Source organism: Desmodus rotundus, chromosome 4 (assembly GCF_022682495.2).
Source record: "Desmodus rotundus isolate HL8 chromosome 4, HLdesRot8A.1, whole genome shotgun sequence".
NCBI lineage: Eukaryota > Metazoa > Chordata > Mammalia > Chiroptera > Phyllostomidae > Desmodus > Desmodus rotundus.
Genome location: NC_071390.1, coordinates 89,440,393 through 89,467,833, shown reverse-complemented (window position 1 = coordinate 89,467,833; position 27,441 = coordinate 89,440,393). Strand labels below are relative to the sequence as shown.

Genomic DNA, 27,441 nt, shown 5'->3' with positions numbered 1-27,441 from the left:
TCTTCCTCTTTTCCTTCTGGCACCCCTACGATTTGGATGTTGGTACGTTTAAAGAAGTCCCAGAGGTTCCTAAGCCTATCCTTGTTTTTTTTTAATTCTTTTTTCTTCTTGCTGTTCTGATTGAATACTTTTTCCTTCCTTATGTTTCAAATCATTGATTTGATTCTCAGCTTCATCCTCTCCATTGTTGGTTCTCTATAGATTTTTCTTATTTCACTTAATGCAAACTTCATTGCTGCCTGTGTCTTTTTTATCCTGTTGAAGTACCCAATGAGTTCCTGGAGCATCCTGATAATCAGTGTTTTGAGATGTCCATCTGTTAGCTTGCTTATCTCCATTTCATTTAGTTCTTTTTCTGGAGTTTTGTTCTCTTCTTTCATTTGGGCCATGTTTATTTGTCTCCTCAATTTGGCAGCCCCTTGTATTTGGTTCTGTGTATTAGGCAGAGCTGCTTTGACTCCCTGTCTTAGTAGCATGACCTGTCTGGATAAAAGTGGCTTCTTTAAATCCTTGGTTGTTTGACTTCCACACACCTCAATTTTCTGACAATTCTGGGTGATATTTGTTTTGTAGTCTAGTTGTATTTTTTGCTATAGTTGTGCGTGGAGGTGAGGCATGTTTACCTATGCCTCCATGTTGCCTGGAAGCCCTAAATTCTTTAACTTAGACTTTTTGTACCAAAATTCAAAATGCTATATATACTATGATGGCAAGAAATAAATTTGATTATTATACTATAATAACAATTATAGTATTAAAGTATTATTATATTTTATTATAATTTTGAAGATTACTGTGATACAAAAGCAAAAATCCGAGCTAAAACATCTCTGACACTATCCCAACTGCTCTTTTTCGTACCCTTCTCACTGAGTTAGCAAGGTCCCCTCAGGGTGTTCTGCATTCCCATTTTCCAGAATGTCAACTAGCTTACCCGGTAGAGACCATGGCCATTTCTCAAATATCTAAATGTATTTAGATTGTGCCAGTTGCTGTTAATAAAAACTAGTGGTAATAACTACTAACACTTGTTCAGTCAGTCCATAACTGCAGACACGCCTTTTATTTTTAAACAAGAAGGTTATTTAAGTGGCAAGATGTTTGACTTGAAGGGCAAAATATTTAGGACTTATTTCTTTTAGAGTACTTCATCCTGCTGAAAGATAATAGATTGCCCTACATATAATAGATATGTACAAAAAAGTTATAGAATTGTTCTTGGTTTTACAATAAATGAAAAGCATTGAAATTCTTCAATTGAACAAAGTATGCAAGAATTTTTACACTGTTCTTTTCTTGTTAAACAGTGGGAGCAAAATAACTTACTGTATACAAAGACTACTGAACGCCACAAATGAAGGAGGAAGGGAGTGCTTTCACAGAGCCAGTGTTCTTCCTCATCCCATCTCCACTTGTTCCCCATCGAACATACCACTGGCCATTTAGTTTTAAAAAAATGCACCAGGAGCTTTTATGGGAAGATTATTCCAAGTGTGGCCTGCAACCTGTCACTGTACACAGGCTTAGCCCTGACAATGAAAGATGTCTGCTCCTTTAATACTCCCAATTCCATAAATATAAAATAATTTTGGATATTTTTCTTTCCTTTAATTTTTTATTTATTGATTTTAGAGAGAGAGGAAGGGAAAAAGAGAAAGGGAAACATTAATTTGTTGTTCAATTTATTTATGCATTCATTGGTTTCTTCCTTGTATGTGCCCTGACTGGGAATCAAACCCAGAACCCTGACATATCAGGATGATGCTCTAACCAACTGAGCTACCTGGTCAGGGCCAGATAGTTTTTCTTAAAGCAAAATATACAATGATCTTTCTCTTTGTGTAAACACTTCCCTGTGTTTATAAAGTTGCCTGGAATTGTAATTAAGTATATTGAAAACCTGAATAACAGTGGGTAGGATATAAACATATGATCAATGGAGAGCCTATATCGTATCAGGCTTTTACTAATTACATCATAGTTGTACACTCTGCCACTAATTTCATGTTCTGTCAGAAATCACTTCATACAGTTACTTCACTAAGATTATACCTTTAATAATGAACACTTGGGATATATTTATTTTTTACATTATGCTTAATAATTTTTGCTATAAGTTTAGAAGAAAAGTTAATTTTTGTATTTCAGTATTTCCCAGATATGGCCCAAGAAAAGCCTTTATATTTGAGAATTATAACACAGCAGCCATACAAAACCAATTCTTTTATTATTTTTTATCATTTTTTTCAAAAGTTATAAAGTTGTGTCTTACTAAACATTCAACTATTCTAATATAGCTACATCCATGCAATAAAAGACAGGGTTCTACTGTAATTTAAATACTTGCACAATTACTCATTAATTTCATATCAAACACCAAGTGTACTAATAAAATATGTCACAAAAGGGTTAAAAGGCAAGTTAATCATACAAAATAACGTGCTTATGCATTAGCATTGCATTGAAATCATAGTGAATTTAAAGCCAGACATAAATCAGCTCTAGGATTTTCACATCTGGCCTGTTAATATGGTGGTTAAGTGTTACAGAAAGCAGAAGCTTTTACAGCAAATCACTGCTATGAAATCTGCTCCCATGGTACCTTGTTTTCTTAACCTGGATAGAGCCAGCTGATTTCCTCGAGGACTGGAGATACGAAAGAGCTAAAGGCTTGGAAACAGGGCTGATGCAAAGTGCATCCAGGAGTGAGTGATACTTTTCAGGACTGGAGAGCCTGGTGAGCATTTAGAAGAGTTTTAAGTTGAAAAATCACTCTACCAGTAGCAGAGAGTAGTTTTTACAATCTGTAATTAGAAACATTTCCAGGCGAGGCAGAAACAGATACAGATAGAACTAAGCAGTAGTAGAAAGAGGATGAAAAGAAGGGCTAAGAGTCTATTACACAATTTTAGTCATTAATATAGAATTGATTAAATTTTCATCAAAATGTAACAATACAATGTTTTAGAAAACATGCGAAGCTGTAAGAGACTACTAGAAATTCTGTATAAACAAAAACCCACAAAAATTAAAATGTTTTTATTCTTTTATTGGGATGGAGTGTCACAAAGAAGAGTTAGATTCTTTAGATTACCCTCAAATATAATCAGTTTGTAGGAGAAGATAAAACTAATAGAAACTTAAAATACCTATTTATATCTGGTTCTGTTCCAGATATAAAAAATGCAAATTATAAAACCCCCAAAGTCAACAGGCACACAACATGCAATAATCCACACAACTGAGAAGTTCCACAGACAAATGGCAGTAAAAAGATAAAAGGATGATTTAAGCAAAGTCAGTATTAAACACTGCGGAATATATTCACAACTAGACAAAATGTCCACTCCGCAATTGAGATCTTATAACAGAGCTGTCACTGTTTCCAACCGGTACGTTTACTTTGAGGTGACAAGTAAGGCAGTGCAAAGTGTGGGCGTCACATCAGACACACGTGGTTCGCGCAGCTCTACCTGGTTTTTGCAGCAATCACAGCAGCCACACTAGCGGCTGCGCTGCTTACAACCGCAGCGCTGTATCTAGCAGGAGAAGAGAAGGTAGAAAAATTTTGAACAACTTCCAAAGAACTTGTCACCACATTCCTTGTGGAGCTGCTTAAATTGATATGTAGGGGAAAGAAAAACAGAGAAGAGGAAGAAAAAAAGAAAGTGAGAAGAGATAATCTAATAAAGATAAGACAGCAACATCTTATATTACTATTTAGACATTACACAGGTGTGACATGTCAGAAATATAATCAGAGATCAGGCCATTTATTTACTTTTTCTATGATTTTTTTCAGAAATTAAAATTTGATGTACTATAATCCTCCATAAAACTTGTTTTTGAGGTACAAATACTTTTGGACGTTTTTAAGTTCACTGTGTCTAATCCTATTTAATATTAATACCACATAACATACATTTGAAGATTGATTTGTCAACAACTAAGTAGAAAAATAAACCTAAACATGAAGTTCTATAAGCAGAGAAAGAAGAAAGGTGATGTTGATTTTTCCAAAATGTCTCTACATAAAGGGTTTCCCTTAGAGATGATACACTCTGAGAGCCTGACATTTTAATGAGATCTGTATGTTCAGGGTAAGTAGGTACAGCCAGCTGCCTGTTCAGAAGCAGCGGTATGTAGTAATAATCGTATGTAGTAATGAGAAATAATCGTTTAAAATATTGAGAGTAAAGCTATCTGGGAAGGGCAAGCACCTTTGAAAAATAAAAGGTGGTTACAGTGAATGTGACTGACACAGCACCTTCTGCGCTGATGCCCTACGATTCTATTTCAGTTTGTTCTGTAAAGATTAAAAATGCTCGTATGAAATTGTATCTTCAGAACTCTTATCTGCAATAATAATTATTTTCCTTTGGTCTTTCAGGAAAGGTCAAACACCTGGACAGGAATTAACATCCCATCATTAGGACTGTAATGATTTCCAAATTAGGTTATCAAATTAGAATTGAGAATTTCTTTTTTATTAAGTAAAAAGAAAGTCTGAAATGCACAGTGTAAAAACCTGCAGTGTCTCTTAATTTATGATGACAAGTTATTAATAAACATCCTCACTGTACTATGATCTTTTTTTTCAAAATTTGTGGCAGTGTCCACTTCCAACACAATGTAATTAATTATGTGCCAAACTCATCCCAGGTTAATGAGAGGTAAACTGTGAGGCTGACATAAGAAGCATTTGATTATACCATGTTCCACTGACTAGAACTTTATAAACTACTAGAAGTCAAATTAAAGAAATGGTGGCAAGCCATTTAAAGGAGAAGTTATAAAGATTTGTTTAACTTCAGGTATAAATTTTTTGCAAGCCTGTAATTTAACTGAACTGCATGGTCACATTTTAACAGCTGCTGTGAACGGCTAGGAAAGACAGACTGGGGACTGGAAAGAGAAAGATGAAAGATGCTATCAGTGGCAGAGCAGAGTGCCATGGGTGTTATGCCAAGTGGAAGAATAAAGTCACCAAGTGATTCAACTTTGAGTTTCTCAATTACTCTGCATCTTTGAGGCAAAGGCTACTACAATATTTGGGGAAGTAATGGTAAATAATAACAAGAAACTTCAGTCCATAAAAAGCATCAGGTAAACGATAAATCAGCTAAATTATTCTTCTCTTTTAAGAAAAAAAGACTAATGAATTTCTTTCATCATACTGTATCCCAATAATAACATAAAAGGACTTAGCATCAGCAGAGTCTAGCAAAATCTCATAAGAAGAATTAATCTGAATACCTTTAGATTATGTCTGGGTATCTGGAGCATATGATCTCTATCACTCATTTTTTTAGAGGTGAATGCTTTCATTAGTAAAGTAAACTCATGGCAAACTCAAGGGAGTTGACTTTCCAAATCATAGTTAATAAATAAAAGGCACAGATTTCCTGACTCTCCATTTGACTGTGGAATCTAAACAAAAAGTGAAAAATAGAAATGCCGTGTAAAGCAGTGTTCCAATGCTGAGCGCCGAACTTTCTGTCTACACGTTAGTGATGTAAGTTCTGTAATCTATGATCAGTTTTTCTTTTAAGTCAAACAGTTTTAGTATTTAATTTCACCGCCAGCATTAAAATTAGGCATATCCAAGAAGGAAGAACTCTACCTAGAATACGTAGTTATTTTAGAACGTGTGGCTACTTGACTACCAACACGCAAAACCTGAGGACTTGCAGGTGGATGAGGCCCACTCTTAGGCAGCTCCTCCAGAGAACTGTCAAAGTAAGTTTTCAGAAGTTAAATAAACAAGGCAAGGGAAATATTAATGAAATGTATAGACATTGATAAATACTGTCTATACTACCTTTTAAATGTACATTGCTTTCATTTGTGGAATTCTGCTGGGGGTTTTTTTTTTCATATCTGTATAAGGTTAAAACCAAAACCAACAGCCCTCACTACCACCAAATACAGGTTGTTTTTTTCCCCTAAGTTTTTAACATGGCTACTTCCATGTGATAAGATTATGATTAGAGGGGAAGAAAAGTGGATAGGAATTCCCATACACTATGTACTTTGCATGCCTCAGGGAAATTTAGGCTCCAAGAAATTAAGTTGTCTAACGTCATATACCTAGTAAAAAGTCAGATGGAATTTGTACCATTTCTACTACAAACTGCTTTCCAGCATCTTGTGGGGGAGCTGCCTGAATAATGTACTACAAAAAAGCAACTAGGAATTTCCTTTCAAGTCAGAATGTTGAGTTTGCAGATCTGAAATTATTTGGATGTTGTTTATGTTGATGTAAATAAAGTATTTTATCCAGTTACACAACAAATGTTTGCCTGCAATGGTATTACTTTATTTTTTATCAATATAGAAAATAAAGAAAATAAAGTTACAAAGAATTATCAATGTCTACATTATTATTATTATATAAATGAGAACAGGTAAGAACAGGAAGTGGAACTTGAGTCTACTAACACATCCATGAACTATGCTGACTGGGAAAATGAGTGCTAGTTGAGAATAAAATGCACCTAACTCATCAAATACCTTCAAAAGACAGATTTCCTAACAAACGCACCTGGGAGATTTCCCATGTGTTACACACTCTATACCTATTCCTTTGCTTATTAGCTAATCTCTAAAAATACTAGGCTTAGGAAATACTAGGCTCATTTCACGTGGAACAAACATCCATGTCTACTCTCATTCTGCCATTCCCTGATGTGTATTCTTTTCAGGGTTTGAAGAAGCTTTGATTACTAGCACCTCTGCGGCAGCCAGACTTTTTGCTCTGTCTTTTATATGAGGTTGCATTTGTCACCAGGGAGGTATGAAGGCTTTCTCATTCCCAGATATGGCTGGAGATTTGGGCTTGCAGCCTTTTGGCCTGCTTTTCTCAGGAAAAATGAACAGAGAACTATTTCTGCATCATCTTTCTCTGCCATTATGCCTTCCTTGACACAATCTTTGCAGGGTCTTTCTATGCTTTCCAGTGGAGAACCCAGGTTAGCAGTCTGCCCAGGTTAAAGCAGCCCCAGAGTTGCCCGTCTAACTCACCATCCTGACCACCCTGCCCTGCAGGACCAGCGAGAGGAGCTCTGCTCCTGTTCCGCAATCCTGACAGCTGTCAAACAGCAACAGCCTTGCGCTGTGCATTCCATCTCCTCCCTTGTCCTCAGAGGCCTCAATTGGACTACCTCTATTTCCCATGAATTTTCCAGTTCTCCTTCTCTGCTGCATGCTTCGCATCCCTATGCAAAAATGCTATAGTTTCTCTTAAAAACAAGAACAGCAAAACTACCATCACCGTCTACTTTCCTATTCTGCTTAACAGCCGAACTGTTAAACAGTTTGCTCATGTATTCTCCATTTCCTCACCTGCCTGTCAGTCTTCCCCACTTCCAGGAGGCCTCCTTCCCCAGCCTCTAAAAACCACATTCTTGCTGAGATCACTAATGGCTTCTTTGTGGCTAAATTCAAGGGATAATTTGCATTCTTCATTTTCTTTTTATTGTGGTAATAAAAAAAATTTAGCATCTTAAACACTGTAAGTAGACAGTTCAGTAGTGCTAAGTATATTCAGTGCTGCGAAACACATCTCCAGAACTTTTTCATCTTGCAAATCTGAAACTCTGTATCCATTAAATTCCCCATTTCCCACTCCCTCCAAGTCCCTGGTAACCACCATTCTACTTTCTGTTTCTACAAATTTGACCACTTTGGAGACCTCATACTGGGTAGAATCACACCATTGTCTCTTTGTGTGCATTCCTCATTTTACTTAGTTTCTGCATGTGACCCAACTGACTACTCACTCCTCTTCTGTCTTCTGTGCCTCAACCATATACACCCGCCTGTTTTCAGTACTATTTCACTGGTCATGCCTGGTTGCAGGATGCTAAAGCTCTCCATCAGTTACAAGATTTCAAAATGTTAATTTGGCTCGTCCATATTTTGATGAAATGATATGCAAATTATACAAGCACAACTTCTTTACAAAGCCAAGCTTTAAAAAGAATGCAGAAGCTTTCTTTTGGAGCCTGAAAACATTAGTCTCCGAGTAAGAATTTCAATACCTCCTCACTCTCCATATAAATATTATAAAATAGTGTGACTTGTTACACAGCAACAGGGCAAGTTTTCAATGAGTAGAAAGTCAGACAACTTAAAATATGTATTTTATAGCAGGTAAAGCAGGAAAACAAAATTTTCCTTGGTATTTTCACTCTCTCACAAAGCAAACATTCATATTGCTAAGCTGAGAGTAAAATATATCAGGGTCAAAAGTCTAAACTTTGGGGGTTCATTGGCATAGCAAAACTATTTATTTTAGCCAAGGAAACTTCTAATCATCTGGAAAAATGAGTATCTTCCACTGGCTTCCTGACAATAAATATGGTGAGCGTGTTCACTTGCAGCTATGACTTCCCTTCTGGAAAATTAAGTCAACTAAACCGCAGTTGGAAATTTCTGGTATTCTTAATCACAAGCTAAATTCACTGATTGATTTCAATAGCTTTGTTGTCTACAGCAGTCTCAAATTACCTGAGCCTGCTAATTCTACATGCATTACGGATGGAGTCGTGAAAAGAATTTAAAACCAGCAAGTAGGGGCACCCTTGCTCTGCACAGAGGGAAGCAGAGAGGACTGTCAGAGGTTAAGAGAAGACCATGAAGTAAATGATCAAACATGGCAAAAACACCCAAAGTGAGGTTTAGTTTTTGTGAGAGCAAAGAAATAGGACTGACACAAAGAAATGGTTTCTCTTGGAGCTTTCCACTTTACCAAAGCAAGGAAAAGGGGAACAAAACGTCAGATTTCTGAAGGAACTGGGACTTATTATTTGTGTTGGGATAAGAGTTTACTCTTGGTTGACATATCCGATCTTCTTCACACCTTTCAAACTCTGCCTGAACTCTGATATGCTTCTCTGCTGTTGCTTTCCCCAGTGATTTTACCACCGTTAAATATCCCATCTTGATATTATGTGAAGTCTTCAGTTCCCTACATTATTTATTGATCTCTTTAGAGAAACTGTAATGTGGGGTCTAAAGACAAAGAATAAGCATATACTATGCCAATCTAAAGCTACAATATAATGTAAATATTTTAAGGTATAATATCAACTTAAACATCACTTGGAATAATACTCTGATAAAGCCTGACTCCCTCAATAACTTATAGGGTACTTCCCACTAATCTCCATCACCAATTGCTCCATTGGACCACTCCTATAAGTGATTTCGGTGATTTCTAGCAGATAGGAATAGCTTCTTCTATGGGGGCAAAAATCTACCATTTTGTAGTATGTATTAACATAATCCTAATGTTTAAAAATAATTTACACATTATAAAGGTATTTTTTTCAAATGCAGGATAAAAGGATGCATTATTCAATAAATAGTGTTCAGTCCATCTGTTACCTATTTGAAAATATAAATGAATCTGTATGGATGCCTACTGTGAATACCCACCCACTGTAAGTCCTTGGAGAAGCCAAGTGTCTTAACAAAGCGGCCACAGCAGCTCATGCAACAGTGAGAATGTAGAGAACAAAAGCCAAGGGCCACATGCCCTTTAACTAAATATTCTGGATCATATATCCTGAGCTCTACCATGCAATTATACATTGCACTCACTCATTCATTCAACAATAAAATATCTGAATTGCTACTTCACACCAAGCATCCTCACATATTCTATTGTCCATTTTAATCTCCTGCCCTCACTAAACTTATATTCTAGTGTCCACTTTCTTCAAATGGACCACAAGAATCAGCCCATCATAGTTTCCATCCTGTTTACCCACCACAACCAGAAGTAAAATCCCCTCAGGTCATCCATCATCTCCTGGACCCATTTCTTCACTATTTTATGTATCTCCTAACCTGCCCAATTTCCCATCCCTCTCAGCCCCCAAAAGCATCTATCATTCTACATCTTCCTTGCAGTACCTTCAAACAGGGGTTCCTTTTCTCTCATATCCCACATGTTTATAAACCTGGAGATGATACAAGCTCCTCCCCGTTACTGTTTCTAACACTGAGTCACCTCTGATCCTCCAAAATCCCAAGTCCCTCGAGCCTCATGTCATCAGACTAGCCCACTCACTACCTACTCATGCTTTTCCTTGCCTCTTCCTCACCCACTATTTGCTTTAGCCCCTGACTCACTGCCTTTGTCTTTACCCCATTCCAATAATCTATTCTGATGACTTCCAATGTCATCATGCTGAGTCGCTGAATGTAAATGCTAAATTTTTGACTTCTTCACCTCATTGATAATTCCTAAGGTTGTCTTAGTCCTGGACTACCTCAGCCATGCACTCCAGCACTCACACCTTCTACTTTCTTATCAACAAGTATAACATGTCTAAGATCTGGATTTTAAGAAACATCTTCTTTTCTAACTCACTCCTCTACCTCTTGATTTTAATAGTTTTACTACAATGAGCTTTTACCAATTTTATTGACTCTTACCAACTGAATTCTTACCAAATTCACTGACTCAGCAATGTTCCATTATCTATACCCACAGCCCCCCATAATTCCACACTCCTGTCAGTTCTTCCCCTAAACTACAAATCCATCCAATTCTCCACATCTCCTTTAGTACCTTCGAGGCATAAGCCACTGTCCTCTCTTGTCTGAACTAAGGGAATGCATATAACTAGTTTCCTGCTTTCATGATTTCTCCCTTACAATCAACTTCCCATAGTATTTAGAGTGATCTTTTAAAATCATACACCAGGCATTACTCCCAGGATTAAAACACTATATTTGGCTTCCTATTTAATTGATAGATTCAGATTCAGATTAGAATCTGAATCCCTTAACACAACCTATGGGGCAATTATTGGATTTATCTATTATATATACATATCAATACATAAAACATGAATGAAGACCCCTGCTAATCTATGAGGACTGAGACTAAGGGAGAATGTTTGGGGAAGAGGAGACGTAGCTATTAATTTAGGTCAAGGAGCTAGCCCTTATTAAAGCTACAATCAATTCTGCCTCTGACCAAATGCAGCTTAATTATCCCACGATTTTTCAGTTGGTTGTCTTGGGATTATTTATGCAATTGCCAGAGATTAATGCCAAGGATTAAACATAATATATGCCATGTGGCATTTGCCTAGTGCAGAACAGAACTATATTGCTTGTCTTATAATTTTAGGAGCCATATAACACAACTAACTCACATTGGGTTTATTTTCTTTTAAAATCCCTGATTTTTTATATTTGTTTTTGTTAGTCTTATCCCCACTACCAAATATGCCCTACGAGAGTAACAATGATTTGATATAAACTGCATATAACCATATTAAAATTTTTTCTTTTTCTTTCTTTTGCTATTTTTAAAAATAGACTTGGTCCATTTTCCTAGACTCCCAATATTCTTCTGCTGTGCAACATGTATGCTATTCCTCCCTGCTTCGTGACACACACGAGTTTAGGCAGTCAGCGACGGGGGCCTCACCCAAGTCACTGACTGACCCTTTAAACAACATCCTTCGGTTAAATTTCTTCAACCTGTTATGAATCTACACTTCATCATTGGCCTCATTTCATTTTTAAATTCAATTGAGACCTTAAGGGTTTTTCCTTGATGACTTAAAATTAACACTTCCCCCAATCTATCCAAATGTGTTAAGTTGGATGTGATTTGCTTTTTGAGATCAACTTAATTCTGGGTCTTGGCGGTTCCACCCTCCTTTTCTTAGTGCTTTCTAGCCATGCTTTTAAGAGTACTTTCTAAACTTCTTCCAGGTGATCTCAAGGTCAAGCTAGTTTATAGTATTGACGTTAACCTTTTTTCTTTTTTGGAAATCAACACTACATTTACCTGTTCCCGGTCTTCTATTTTCTTTCCCATTCTCCAGGACTTTTTTAAAAATGCATATAATACTACTCACAGCAAATCTTATTTGTAAGTTCTCTAAATACTTGAACTATAAATCATTGAGAAAAAGATACTATGGAGAGTTCATCTCAACACACTTTCTGAGACTACAATTCTCTCCAGAATGTAAATAAACCAATACTTTTTTAGTTTTGGGTGATTTTTATTTATCTTTCAACAATGAACATTTATTAATTTCATAATAATCTTAAGAAATTAATTCTAAGGTTAAATATTTTTAATTTAAATAGTTTTAATATTTAAATATTTAAATATAATTTAAATATTTTTTGAATGGGTAGATGTACATTTTCTAACATTCATGTGGTACTGCCTCAATATCTCTGCTAATATCACTGCAAAGAGATTTGCTGTTTTTAGTGTTTCCTTCCACTACTGGAACCAAGTGATCAGCTTGAGTCTAACAAGGTTAGAAGTGCTGCTTCTTTATATTAAAATCTCCAATTCACCCATTCAACCAGTGATATACAATGAAGCCATGAAAACCTTTTAGAAATTTTCTCAAACATTTTTTTTCTTCTGAACTACTTAGGAGATTGAGATAAAGAATTAAAGTATGTAAAAACAAAATAAATGCAGAAGTGTCACCTTAGCTTTAAGAAAGTCTCTGGTCAAAGAAATAAATACAGACACTTCAGAAGTAATTAATTAGGTGCATCTGGGAGATGAACACCTGTCAGTACAGTTGGACACAGAAGCAGCACCCAATGTGTACTTTTTAATGATGTAGACAAATACAAAAGCAGGGACATGGAGGTTGAGAATGCTTTTAAGATTCATGTAATTTGAAAAATAGTCCTTTAATTTGGCTAAGAAAGGAAAATTAAAATGTCTAAACATTCATATCTGTCATAGTTTTATACTGTATTATGTAATATAATTTCAATTTTCTCTTATAAAAATCATACCGTCATCATAAACACATCTGCACATAACATATAGAAAAACTTGTGCTTTTGAAACTTTCAATGTGACTGAAATATGTAAAATTGATAGTAGCAAAGGTAGAAAATTAAGCCTTCCATTTTGGTAAAAAAATTGCCTATTATCAATGCTCCTAATTCATTTTTTTTAAAGTTGTGATTTCTTTTTTCTTCAGTCTTTTTATTTTTAATTTTTAAATACTGTGGATATAGCACAGGAATTTGGCACTCCAGATTGTTTATATCCCATCCAATTAGTTGTTTGCTTTTTTTAAATTCTCACCCAAGGACATTTTTTTGTTGCTTTTTAGAGAGAGAGAGAGAGAGAGAGAGAAACATCTATGTGACAGAGAAACATCAGTTGGTTGCCTTCTCATACACACCCTGACTGGGGATCAAACCTGCAACCTGGGTATGTGCCCTGACTGGGAAACGAACCTGTGACCTTTAGATCTACTGGATGATGCTCCAACCAACAGAGGCACACCAGCGAGGGCCAAGTTGTGGTTGCTTTTGGAGTTACAAAAGTGAACTGCAGAAGGTGTCTTCAAATATTGAGTTTTAGTCAAGAAGTCAAGTTTCTTTCATTTTCTGTTTTAACTCAATAAAATAATTTTGTTGTTATTTTCTCTCTCTAGAGGTAAAGTGAGGAGAATTTATCCAAATGGCATTATAAGAGAGGTGTTGCTGATGTGATAAAACTTCTAAGGAACTTAGTGTAAATTCTGGACTATGAAAGTCAATTTTTGCAGAGAAGAACAGAGAGTACTGCAATGATGGTAGGTTCTATGGCTCGTAGACACAGGGGTTGGGGTACAGCATCACAGGATTTGGGGTGGCTAGCAAATGACACGGCATATTTAGAATGATTGCCCAACAGGTTTTTATGAAAAGTATTAAGAAGGAGTAGTATTCCCAATTCCACTTGAGAAAAACACAAGTATTTCCACAATTAAACAGAGAATTAAACAATTGCTCTGTGAATATATGTATATATATGTTAAAAAGGAATTACGTTTTTTGCTTCAATAATTTCAAAGTTATTACTCACAAGCAAAGTGTAGTAATTACTTATGCTCAATAGATGGCGACCTCTACATTATAGTCACTAAACCATCGTTTGCATAAAATAGTATAATCCACCAGAAGAAAATGAAAGGTAAATTACAAATATTACATATTTTGCAATAGACAAAATTATTGCTTGGTTTTATACCAGTTTTTATTTTGGCTTCTGGTATTTCTTCCAGGTTGGGGAACATACTGTGCAGGAATGTGTATGATGGTATCAACTACAAAATTCTATCTGGCTGATACTGCTTTTATTTTTTAAAATTAGACTATGCTGTGGAAACATTGGTGTTCTATGTTTCAAGGTAAATTCAATTGTTAAATTCTTACCTCATGAAAATGTGTAAAAATATGAGACTAGGGAATGATTTCTTATTTCTTTGCAGAGCTTATGAAGGATAGTAATTTTAGGTAATTGGGACAAATGAATGCGTCTTAATAAGGCTATGCAATTAGAGTCCAGTATATTCGTGAAACACAGCAATAGCAAAGACATGGCACAGCTCAGCAAACTGTGTGTCTTCGTTAATCTATTCTATGTTAGTTGTATGGTATCTGTGACAAGCTAAAATGTTTTAAAAACTTGCTGTAAAAAGAATGTTTAGAAATATTGTAGTTTCTGCTTTCTAAAATTTCAGCGAATATGCAAAAGTAATAGGTTACTGCTAAAGAAGTCACTTAAGATCTGTTCTGACAGCCTTCAGCTAGAAATCCTATAAACACTATTTAGTGCTATGGGGCAGCATATAGGAGGGTATTTTTTCCCCATAATTGTCAGTTTTGTGTAGTGTAACAGGAGTTTGAACTGTTTTCCCACTAAAGGGAGAGGCAGTCACGCCTCCTTTGATGAGTACTTTAAGTCTTTGAAAACTGCAAATCCATATCATTTATTATTACCGGTAATTCTTAATCATAACGTGAAAAATCAGAACCTACAATCCTTGAAGGAGAGAGACAAAAGATTGATAAAAAGTATGTTTTCATCATGATAATTGAATATTTTTTGCTAAACTAAAATACTACTATGTACTTATTTATACAGACTTATATTTAAGCATGAAAATTTTAATCTGCTTATTAGATAAATATTTTACTATTTAGTAAAATATATTAAAAGGGTGAGATCAAGAAAATCACCATTTAATTTAGAATAAATTGTATAGTGCCTGACAAAGTATTTTAAGCACATGTTTTTAAAAGAATTATCTTTCAATGAAATTTTCTATGGCCTCCCATAATTCTCTATGCTGGTAAGCCACATATTGTTAACCAGCTTTCCATTATTAGTAGGCTACTAATAATATGGCTGTTGCTTCTTTTTAATCAATGTTGTACATTAGATTCGTAACTTCAAACATATCCTGAGGAATGATAAAATTATTTGTACTGCTTTTTCCAATCAGAGCACTAAGTTTCTCATCTACCTGTTTCTAAAATTAGTCACGTGTTATCTTCTCACAGGTATCACTGAGTATTCATGTTGCAAAAGATCAAAACCACAGAGAAAGATGAATTCAAAAACAAATTTTCATTTAATTTAAAAAAAAAGTTTTCCATTAGTGTTTAACAGATATCATCAGGAGAAATGTGTCAACTTTTGCCAATTAGATTTCACAAAGCACAACAACAATTCTCCTTTTAAACTTGGGTATTGTCCCACTTTACTTTCAACACAGGTATTGACGTGTGGCATTTTAATGAAAATTTGACTTTAATATTGAATTTATATTCAATTAAAAGTTATATATACCCTGGCTGGTTGCAGGTTCTACCTCCAGTCAGGGAACATACGAGAAGCAACCAATGAATGCATAAATAAGTGGAACTCTCTCTCTCTCTCTCTCTACCTGCCCCCCCAACACCTCCCTAAGTCAATCAATGAAATTATTTTTAAAAATTGTTAATAGCAATACTATAAACAATTACCTTAAAATTCAACAATTAGGGGATTGGAGAAATATGCAATTATATACAATTAGGAACCACTTTTTAGTGCTTGTCAGTGCCCAATATGGTGGGATCCTGAAGCTCTTGTGTTCAAAGAGCTTACACTCTCGTTAGGGAGATGACACTAGGAGACAAACACCTGTCACCTGAAGTAGAAAACTGGCACCCCAGCAGAGGCAACAACAATGCTTCCAACTGGATCTAGGCCAGTGATTCTACCTAAGAAATAATTTTAAAAATGCTAATTTGTCAAATTGAGTATCAATACAGAAAGGTGGCTGGTATACGTTAGGGACTGAATTGTGTGCCCCCTGTCCCAGTCCGTATGTTGAAAGCCTAACCCCCAACATGACAGTATTTTGAGAGCAGACCTCTAAGGAGGCAGTTAAGGGTAAATGCGGTCAGAACAGCAGGCCTCTAATCCAGTAAGACTGGTGTCCTTGTAAGAAAAGGAAGAGACACCAGAGCTCTCCTGTGTGCACAGAGGAAAGGCCGTGTGAGGGTACAGCGAGAGAAGGTGGCCATCTGCAAGCCAGACAGGCCTCACCAGAGAGCACCCCTGCTAATATCTGAGCCTTGGCCTCCTAACTTCTAGAATGGTGAGAAGATAAATTTCTGTTGTTTAAACCACCAAGTCTGTGGTATCTTGTTAGGGCAGCCTGAGCTAATATTTCAGATTTAGGAAGTAGTTCACCAGAGATGAACCTTACAATTGAATTACTTTCTAATTGGATTTGTAATTTTATGTATTTGTATATTTGTATGTTTATATTATATTTATGCATACATCTCTAATAAATTTCCATTTATGTACATGGATTTATATACTGAATGTAAAAGCTTTACTTACATAGCTACAGCTGCATCCAGGAAGAAATACCATGCCTATCAGAATGCCTTTTCTTTCCAACTTTATTATAGTAAGACTCTTATCTTCAAAAAGTTCGCACTCTCGTTGGAGATATAGGACATAGAGACATATATCCCTAATAGAAATTAGAAAAGGAGGTGCCAAAAAAGGGGTAAAAGTAATAAAGTATGTTACTTTAGGAGTGACAACAGTATTTCTGCTGTGGAGGGCGGTGCACTCACTGTGGGCGAGTGTGTGGTTGGAGCTTTAGGAGGGGATAAGGAAACCTCGGAAAGGGGAGCATCCGCACTCAGCGCCGTTCTCACTGGCGCAGCACCAGCATTTTGGGAAGCATGATGCTTCCATCTGTGACCTTATTCGGAGCACTCCATTTCGCACCCTTAGTCCCCCAGGAGCACCCTCCGGGCCTGGTAGTATCTGTGTTACCACCCTATACATTCCCAAAGCCTACTCGGCAGTAGCATGTCTCTCAGGACAGAACCAGAGGTAAACTTTCAAGGATGTGAAGAAAACAGCAGAGGTGCTTAAATAAAGTTTATTAAGTGATTAAATGACTAATACAGTTGATTCTAAAATGCTGCATATGTAAAATTATAACACACAAAATCATTTTTATTAAGTGCTGCTTACCAGTTACAAGTGTTCATTACATTTACTCAGAGTAAATCCTAATTTTCTATTTGAAAGCTTCTCACTTCACAGATTCATTCGTATAGCCCTAACTATATTTGAATTCTGAATACCTTTACCTGAATGCCTTTATCTACTCATTACTCCAGGATACTTCTGAGGCAATGAACAAATACGCATCCTCTCCTTTCGACTTTGATACACCTTTCAGGCTGACTTACCTGGTATCTCTCACTTTAATGATTTCCCTAAATGCTGTTTGTGATCTGAGTTGAAGATACAGGAGAAGAGACAGGTGACAAAGAAAGAGTGAATGATGACAAGATGAAGACAAGAACCACACTGAAGAGAACTCACGCAACTGAGGTCCAAATGGGGATCTAAAAAATTATGATTCTGTTTATTAGATTCCACATGAGTGAGACCATAGGGTACTTGTTTGTCTTTCTCTGACTGGCTTATTTCACTTAGCATGATAGTCTCCAGGTCCATCCATAATGCCACAGAGGGTAAAATTTCCTTCTTTTTTATGCCCGAGTAATATTCCATTGTGTAAATGTACCACGAAATGAACTAACAGGCAAAATAGAGACAGACTCATAGATAGAGAAGAGGCTAACAGCTAGATGTCAGGGAGCTGGGGCCAGGGATGTGTGGAGGGACTGAGCAAAAAAGAGAAAAAACTCAGACACACAAACAACAGTGTGGTGATTGTTGGGAGGAGGTAGGGTGGGGAGAGGTGAGGTGGGGAGAGGCAGAAGAGGGTAGAGGAGGGATAAATGGTGATAGACAGAGACCTGACTTGGGGTGGTGAATGCACAATACAGAGTACAGATGATGTGTTGTAGGATTGTGCACCTGAAATGTACATAATTTTGTTAACCAGTGTCACCCCAATAAATTCAGTAAAAAATTAAAACAAAAAAATAATTTTTAAAAGATTATGACTCTGTTGCAGATCAGGTTCTCCAGAAAGCAAACGCCAAGACAGAGTTTAGCATGGAGGGTGCTTATTAATAAGTACCTCTAAGATCAACACCTATGGAAGGGGAAAAGAAAGGAAGTGTGGGATCTAGAATGGCCCTTCTAATTTGTCCCCTCCTGGGATGCAATGAGCAGTTTTCACCTCCTCTGCTCTCCAATCAGGTCCCTGATTCTGGACAGCCCCACGAAGGCGGCAATACTGCAGCAGGGCTGTCGGCAGCGGAGGTGCTATGTGAAGGTGCTGGCCCCGGCTCTCTTACCCCTATAAGCCCAGCAGCAGCGGCATCATGGCCTCTACTGAAGCAGGATCTGGGTGGGCATCACAGTGCCTACTACTGATTCTAACTTCACATTTTAAAGTGGAAACTCTGAGTATAAAACCCAGAATTTATCATTCCCTGTTTTTACTACTGTTCCAGAAAAATGTAAAATAAAATGTGATGTCTACTTTAGGAAGAATGAGCAAGGAAATATATACTTGGTTTATGGAATATTCTTTAATGGGATAAACAAAAGTAATGAGTCCAGACATCTAGGAGAGTTTACAAAGAGAGTACTAAATGTTCAAATGCATAACTAAATTATAAATAGGGCATTATATATCAAATTTCTATACATGAATGTTTTGTTTTGAATGGCTTTCTGTTCCCTACCTGTATGTTACCAACACGCACTGTGTTAAATGTCTGCTTTTTCTATGTCTTCAATGAGCCTGAATGGGAAAGGCATCAAATTGATAACTACGCTAGGGGCTGACACGCACCAGGTGAGTGTTTGTTGATTTAGTAAATTGATTAATCTGCTTGGTTCTTCACTTTCTAATTTTACTTGAAAGTGGTTAGATATGATAATAAGACAACTTCCCATTTAAAAGGCCGTGTTAGTAATGAGAATATAAGTTCTGTGCCTGTGTGCGTAAATACTCTGTTTTTATACCATGCTTCCCTTCATACACTGCATTTGGGGCACGCTGTGCTTTCTCTTCTGTGCTTGCATGCTCCTTCCCGCCTCAGGATTTCCACACTGCTTTTCTCTGTCTTAAACACTGGCCCCCAGACACCACGTGACTGACCCCTTTCCTCTCTCAGGTGATGGCACTAAGGGGATCTCCTCAGAGGTCCACACTAAGTATTACCCCCTCCCTGCCTTAGCCAAATTTCCTTTATATTAACTTCTGTTGTCTTGGTAACACAATTATCTCATTTCATCTTGTTTATATATTTATCTGTTATTCATTACTGAATCCCTAGCACATATCAGTGCCTGGTATTTAAATATTCAGTAATTATTTAGTGAAAAAAATGAATGCAAGCAATGAATATTTATGATTTATATAATTTTAAGCTGATAAGAACAGATACTACACTTGACCTTAGCCAAAAGGCCAAGAAGCGATGATTTATATAATTTTAAATACACATCAGAAACACTACAATTGCAAAATTATCTGTTTGAAGGAGATCAATTTATTCTATATGTTTAAATAAATTTGAATTTACAAAGGGACTGCTATTGCTACTCTCTATCTCAATATCAATTTTTTTTAAACAAGCTAAGCTATTCTTCATCTGAATCTTCCTAAAGGACATGATGATATACAAAATGATTATATTTCTGTTTCCATAAATAATGTATTTTTCCAGGTAACAAAACTACAGACTTTGGGGAGATATTCCATCTTCTGACTGCTAAAGCATTTTAAGAAAAAAATGTTGAAAATTCTTAAGAGTAACTTTGCAATTTTACATTAAAAACAAGCCTACAATGAAGAAAGTCTGTATGAGAGAGACAAACAAAAACAAGCTATAAATTAAGTCACCAGACTTACAATATTATTTTTGTCAGAAGCTTTTATAATTTTTGGCTAGCTTGTAAGAATATAAAATGTCCCAGGAGATTAAGCAAGTTTAGGAATTCAACCTCTGACAGGGTCAAATGGAATGTCCTTTGTGATCCTGGCTAAACATTTACCCACATGCTCAATATTGGACCATTCCATTTATCTAAGTTTATACTTTCAGTGTAACATTGAATACTTTATTTTCAACTAGACAAGGTATTAAATTCTTATTTTCACCTGCACCTATTTCAAGTTATAAAGTTCTCTATACAGTTATCTTGTCTTGAATAGGGGAAAGTTCTTTTATTTACCTAAAATTCTCTAGTAGCTCCTTTTCTCAACTCTGTAGTTATTCTAGAAATATGGTTCTTGGTGGAAAATACCATGTTCCCTCCACCCACACAATTAATTTTCACGAGGCTTTGATTCTATCTTCTTTCAAACATTATCTTTTGAGATCAAAAAGGAATTACTAGGTATAGGAAAGCCTATACCTAATTTCTTATAGAGGCCAGAGACAGTCATAAGTTGTACGGATGTCAGGATCATCAAATCACAGTACTATGTAAAGAACTGATGCAGTAAAAAAAAGACATTTTAATATCTTATGAAGTAGAGTAGCAATGAGCATAGATAAATCCCGGAATTATTTTTCAAATGCATTGGCATGCCAAATTTTAAATAGTAATCACTAACCGAAATTAATGTTAGTTACTCCAAATAATCTGGCAGTTGTCCTAGTCAATGGTATAAAGTATATGGAAAAATTAAAATAAAACCTTTAATGCAGGCAAGATCCTTCAGTAATCACTTTCACACAAAGACCAATTCTAGGTTGTGCCATTGTCTAATTCAGCAGTCCCCAACCTTTCTGGGACCAGGGACTGGTTTTGTGGAAGACCATTTCTCCACAGACCAGGGTCGGGGTGAGGGGACGGTTTCGGGATGATTCAAAGCATATTACATTCAAGCTCACCTCCTGCTCTGCGGCCCGGTTACAGACCCCGGCCTAACTGATCTGATGTGTTACATGAGATGTTATGCGAAAACAATTCAAGGGGGAAATTAAATATGGGCCTTTGTCATATTCCACACTCACATTTTAGTCACCTCACAGAATTAAAAAGGTTTCCAAAATGAAAGGTCAAGATAATTATTTATTTTACCCAAGTAATACTGTAACAAATCTTGGATGACATTGGTACTAGATTCAAGGAAACAGAAAACAAGGTACAAAGCTAAGTGAAAGGCAACTTTATTACAATACTTTTCCAAACCTCAAAATGCATTTATTATTGCATTTATATCTACTATATAATACATTATATTACAAGACAGAAAGCATTTCTGGTCAGATATTTAGCTGAATGTATTTCTCAAAACAGCACTTCCTAGGAATAGCAACAATGCACAATAGTTTAAGTGTTTCTCTGATGTTGCGTAAAGAATCATTCATATTGCAAATTATTTTATGTTCATCCCTCTGATTTAAAAACAAAGCAAATCTATCTTTTCTCTATCTTACTAGTTAATGCCTAGAAATTGTCTATATCCTAATAACATCTACCAGCTTAGAGATATTTCCTTTGGTAGAAAACAGGGTTTTTTTAATTAACCAAACCAAAAGAACAGTGCATTTTTCCCTGCAAACAGGGGCAGAATTCTCTTCTTTCCTTTTTTAGGAGCCAAATCTAGACTTCCTCCTCTTTATATAGTCATCCTATACAGTATGTGCTTGAAAAGATACCCAAATCTATAATGAACTCTATTCTAATAAAGACTTCTTGTTTTAATTCACAACCCACTCTGAACATTATATAATAACTTAAAAGTAATCTTGGGAAGTGCAGTACCATACAGGAAGTGTTTTCCAAATTAAATGAGGACATTATTTGCTCATCTACCTCTGCTTCAAATGCCCAAACCAATTCAACTTACAAAAAGAACTTTTTCCAACAGTACTACCCTGATAACAATGGAAACAGATGTAAGTCTAGTGAACAGATTTAGTCCCTTAATATACTTTCTAGGTTTAACATCTGTGAGCTACCATCTAGCGTGTTCATCCTCCTTATTGTCAGAAATCAGGAAATGGTTAGGGAAGTATAGAAAAGGTTCTATTTTTTTTTTCTCATAAGGCAAATTTTATACAGATTTGCTATTAAGTTGGAAAAAAAGAGAAAGTGAACAAAAAGACATGTGCTGGCTGCTCGAGGGGGCAAAGCTCATAAATCACTGTACGTTAAGAGCACGTGCTGAAACTTCATGGTGCCAGTCACGTAATTTTGTGTATTTGGGACTAAAGACGTGAAGGGGTATCTTTTCCCTGTGGAAATAAAGAAAAAAAGAAAAGAGAAAAGAAAAAAAGAAAAGTGATAGAAGAGTCATAAGACAGAGCACAAAAAGTTTCCACACTTCGTTCATCATGCAGAAAACATGCCTTATCAAAGTTTAGTTTCACAGAGCTGTTTCATTTAATAGCAAAAGACTTCAAGGGCAGAGCATATTTAGAAATATAGAAATTAACCTACGAGCAATGGTAATTTTTATGACCAAAATAAAGTGACTGCAAGATCACACGAACACATCCAGAGACTGTAAGCAAAGCAACCGAAACATACCCTTCTTCCCACTTACTTCAATATTAAAGAAAATAAACCTTAGACATAAAATCCAGACAGTATCTACTGATTATAAAATCTGTAAGTTGTTCGTATAAGTTCCACAGAAGTCACCAAAGTTAAATGCTTAGCTTGTAGTTGCAAAGACAAAATGCCATACCATTACACTTGAAAATGTAACAAACAAACAGAACATTCATGAAAGTATTCAATTTACAAAAAAAAAAAGGACAACTTACTTAGCCTTCTTTGTATGATCAGTTTCGGATTCCTTCACTGAAATATAATAAGTGATGTCCAATATTAGCTTGCTTTTTAAACTTTAAAATCACTTAAGCCAGCAATGTTCAACTGGTGCACTGCAAGAAGTTTTAAAACACAACACCTGACTGTTGAGTCAGAGGCACTGACCTCTTTTCCCTTCGATTATCTAACAAAAAAAATGACAACGGCCAACACAACAAAAGCCGTCATTGTGAATGAATCAAAATTATACTTTTTTGGTCATATCAGCAAAAAACATATTTTTTGGTGTGCCACAGAATTTTAACAATTAGTTTACGTGTGCCATGAGATGAAAAAGGTTGAAAATTGCTGACTCAAGTAATTACATGCACTAAATCAATATCAAATGGTCAAGTTGCACAAAGCCACTAAAAAAAATTCCATTATCATCTTGTCATTGGCTGTATACCACAATCAGTACTACTACTACTGCTTCTACACTTTTCAATGTAACTCTCCTGGGCTGGTTTCTTACTTACAAGACCCATATTATGTACGGCATAACTTAAAAGCAAACTGTCTCAGGAAAATTACTGTTTTCCAATAATTGTCTATCTGTCTAAATGCTACTTGTTTGTGGCAAAGAACACTCATCCGTTAGTGTCCCTAGGCCTTCACTTACAGTGCTCAGTCCCAGTGATCTGGGCCAGGATTCGGAAAGAGCGAGACTGAGTGGTGCCAGTCCTCGGGTGCCAGTCTTCGGTATCCTCGATCAGTCTCTTCTTGCTGGCGTCACTGTGAGTAGGTATGTGATAAAACTCCGTATTACGCTCCACAATGTGTTTTCTCGGTGGGCTAGAATTAGGAAGGGAAAGAAAAAGATTTATAATTATATTAAGGATAAATACCCTCTGCCAAATTATTTATAAGGTATACATTTAATCTTGTGTTCCTTTAATATATTTTGCTTTTGCAAGCTTCCACAGCCTCATTTTTTAATAAAGAGCATTTTTCTAAAATAACATACACTGTTTTTAATTAGAAAAAAGGGTATATATGTGGTAATATAAAATAATAGTATATCTATTCAACAGAAAGGTTACCGTTTAGGTGGGATTTTCCTTTTTAAGTGACAGAAGAAGGCAGCAGAAGAGATTTCCAACATGAAGAAAAGGAAAAGAAAAGATTAAGAAAAGAAGGAAACAAGGAGAAATTAAAAAGTCCACAGAAATTAAATAAAACAATTTGAAATTATGTACTTGTATTGTTCATTTAATGCCTAACAAAACACAGATAGGAACTACATTCACAATCATTGCCAAATAGCGACACGCTGCTAAAATGTACTAGTTTTCACAAAATTAAATGACCATGTCTTCACTAGGCCCAGGAACCAAGAATGGTTTGGCACAGGCTAAACCAGCAATTCCAAACACAATTTTGAAAAGGAACAGAAGTGTTACTTTCTTGTTTCTCATTCATGTGTTCTGATAGATATCTCACATCCTTAATAAAGGGGTATACAGAACCAGCATATAGTGAAGAAGAGCTATGGTATATCAGAAACCAATGAAATATTTATCAAAAGACCAAGATGTAGACCTTGGCTCCATGACTTTCAGATGTGTGCTTTTGGACCAATCTCCCTAAGCCTCACTTTTTCCTAAGACAAGAATATCACATACAAAGTCACATTGTTCTGAAGATTATATGAAATAAGATATGTGAAAGGGATTTATAAACCACAGAGTTTGGTAAGAACATTCATTTTTCTCTTAATAAAGCATAAATATTGGGGAATTTACAAAGTATACTATTTTAACTTTAACCTAAAATCTAGTGAATGTGATAAATATTCCTTCCATCTCTCCTCCCTCCCCCCGAAACAGGATAAATGCAGACTTTCGGAGGCTAGAGTTGAATTTCAGAAGGGAAAAAGGAGCCCGAGTCTGCACTAGCAGACAGTGGCACAAGAAGCAAGCAGGGAAAGTGCTCTAAGGGCATCAGACGTGAGCAGCAACACCTGCTAGCTGTAACTCACTGCTAGACAATCACAGTGCTATCAGAATTCCACCGCTCACTGTCATTTTCACAGTCCCACTGGCAGACCTGTCACAGTACTCCAGAAGAGGTTTTGTCCAGTGAAGAGCATGACAGAATTAACATTAACACTGGCCTGAGGGTCAAAGAAGAGCTCAGGCACCACTTCCTCCACTCAGTGTGTTCTATGCCAGTCACGTAACCTTTCCCAATCCAGATTTTCCCCTCTGAGAAATGGAGAGTGCACCTACCCTAGTGGGTGGTTTTGAGGAATGAATAAGACAGACAGTGTATGTAAGGTGTTTTCCACAGTAGCTAATAGTATTGGTCTCATAATGTTTTATTTTATTATTATCAGAAAAATTATTTGCCATGCATGTTCTAAGACCATGGGTCATCTGCATATATGAGAAACAGAATCAAAAGTATTTATACACAAAATTAGTAATACTTATTATTATAATTTTTGATAAAACTGTAATATTCTAGAAATGAAATATCTAAAACACCTTTTACTAATATTGAACAAAACCTAATCCTTTTTAAAATAGACAAAACTTTAAAAAATGAGAATAGGCATAGATTAATTTGTAACCACATCTTTGACAGATATAAATTCCTAAGTAGATAATACTTTATCTTATGCAATTACTTGAATAATTTTATTTTAGCTATTAAACTTATAGTTTTATTTTTTTATAATAAGTTTATGGTTTTAAATTTCTCTGTAATTAGTGATTGTAGTTTTACTCTTAAATGGTACCAATTTCAGGTATAAGACTTTTATAATCTATAAAAGTTTTGGTCTATAAAAATACAAAACAATAGTGTCAAATTAACATACCAAGAATAATAAAATAACACCACAATAATTTTTAGTTATGACACACTTGCAAAAAATAATAGCACACCTTGGACTCTGTGGCATTCATTACAGCAAAGGAATTGTGCTAAAATTATTTGAAGTTTCTAAACATTTACTTAGTCTTTTCTGGCTTTGAAATTCTAGACTCTGATGACTACAATTAAAAAAGAGAATAATCTCAATAATTTTATTCTTAAAAATGTATGTGGGATAGAATATAAACTTAACTAGTAAGAACAAATAATTTACAAGGAAGGCCCAAACTACATCTCTAATGCCAATATACACTGTGTATCATACTTACCTATCTCCCTAAGGTTTAACTTACTAAGTTTTTATACTGCAAAGCTATGGGAACTCTTAACATACACACTGATTCATAGAAGTTCTCTATCATGAAAAACATGTTTCTTAGGCTCCTTAACATATTTGAAAATTCTTGCAATGAGAAAATACTAACAAAATTTGCTGGTGGTGGATAGTTGAAAGCAAGATAAAGAGTTACAAAGGACAATGATGAAAATTATAAGAAGAACTACTAATTAGGTACTTACACGGGGCCAGGGTTACTGAAAGAGAAATAATACACACACACACAAAACGTGATAGAGTAGAGAAGACAGTGATGTTCCCAGGATGATGAAAAACAGACAAAGAAGGGGCCAAAAAAGAAGAAAAGATAAAAATGAAATAAAGAAATTGAAAACAATGAATTTACATGAAGATGTTATACAAACATCATGCTTCAGAATAACCATGAAAGCACAGACAAACAAAAATGAACAAATGTTAGTCAAAATTTTGTTACACTGTTATTACTGGACAACTGTTTTATCTGCATTTTTGTTTGTTTCCAAAATCACTAAAAAATACTTTATATATCAATGTTAGTTCAAGTCTCAAGTTACTAATACCAAGAGAGAAAAATCCATTATTCTAAAAAATGTCTAGGTTATTAAAATTCATTTTAGTGTGAACCCAAATTCCTATTCCAAGTTCCTAACAAAAGGCACAGACTAGAATAATTACTATATGTAAGATGTAGAAACAAATTGTTTTAGAATTATTTTTAAAATGAGAGAAATAAGAGAAAAATAACTTACATAAGTAGTATATAGTAATAGCAAGTGAAACTGCACATAAATTATCCGGAAGCATGTATTAAGAAGAAATAATATACTACTTGAAAATTTTCTTATTTTTTAAAATGTAGTGATTTTGATGAAAAATACAGGAAGTACAGAGGGTCATAAATAATGGGCTATTATTTAATCTTCATACACTCCCCTGTCCATCACTCACTGCCTCATTCACAAGGAAATCCCAGCAAGTTTAGAACTAATTTGTAGGAACTCCATAGCTCTGTATTATCAGTGACCTAATTAACCCAGACAGGCATGTCTGATAATAAAGGATCTAGGTTAATAACATCTGAAGAGGGAAAACCTGAAAACATAATTTGCTCACATAACCTATTAAGTATAGAATCATTAAAAAATATAATTAACCCTTGAACAGAGTGGAGGTT

The 27,441-nt window shown here is 35.6% G+C and overlaps 1 protein-coding gene and 1 pseudogene across 9 annotated transcripts in view; both read right to left on the bottom strand.

Moving 5' to 3' along the window:
• The window catches only part of PDLIM5 (PDZ and LIM domain 5), a 209,351-nt gene that overhangs the window by 49,954 nt on the left and 131,956 nt on the right, over nucleotides 1–27,441 (bottom strand). For 3 of the 9 annotated variants that reach the window (XM_024574820.3, XM_024574819.3, XM_053922920.1), the window contains exons 6-8: nucleotides 24,112–24,129; nucleotides 23,691–23,863; nucleotides 23,023–23,059 (exon numbers count right to left, since the gene is read on the bottom strand). In XM_024574820.3, coding sequence (XP_024430588.2) covers nucleotides 23,023–23,059; nucleotides 23,691–23,863; nucleotides 24,112–24,129 — 228 coding nt within the window. Of the gene's footprint in view, nucleotides 1–2,602; nucleotides 2,735–3,473; nucleotides 3,612–21,890; nucleotides 22,489–23,022; nucleotides 23,060–23,690; nucleotides 23,864–24,111; nucleotides 24,130–26,467; nucleotides 26,483–27,441 lie in introns of those variants that run through there. The other 6 variants (XM_053922919.1, XM_053922921.1, XM_053922925.1 and 3 more) reach the window with 5 other exon arrangements.
• On the bottom strand, nucleotides 19,610–19,718 carry LOC112317887 (U2 spliceosomal RNA; annotated as a pseudogene).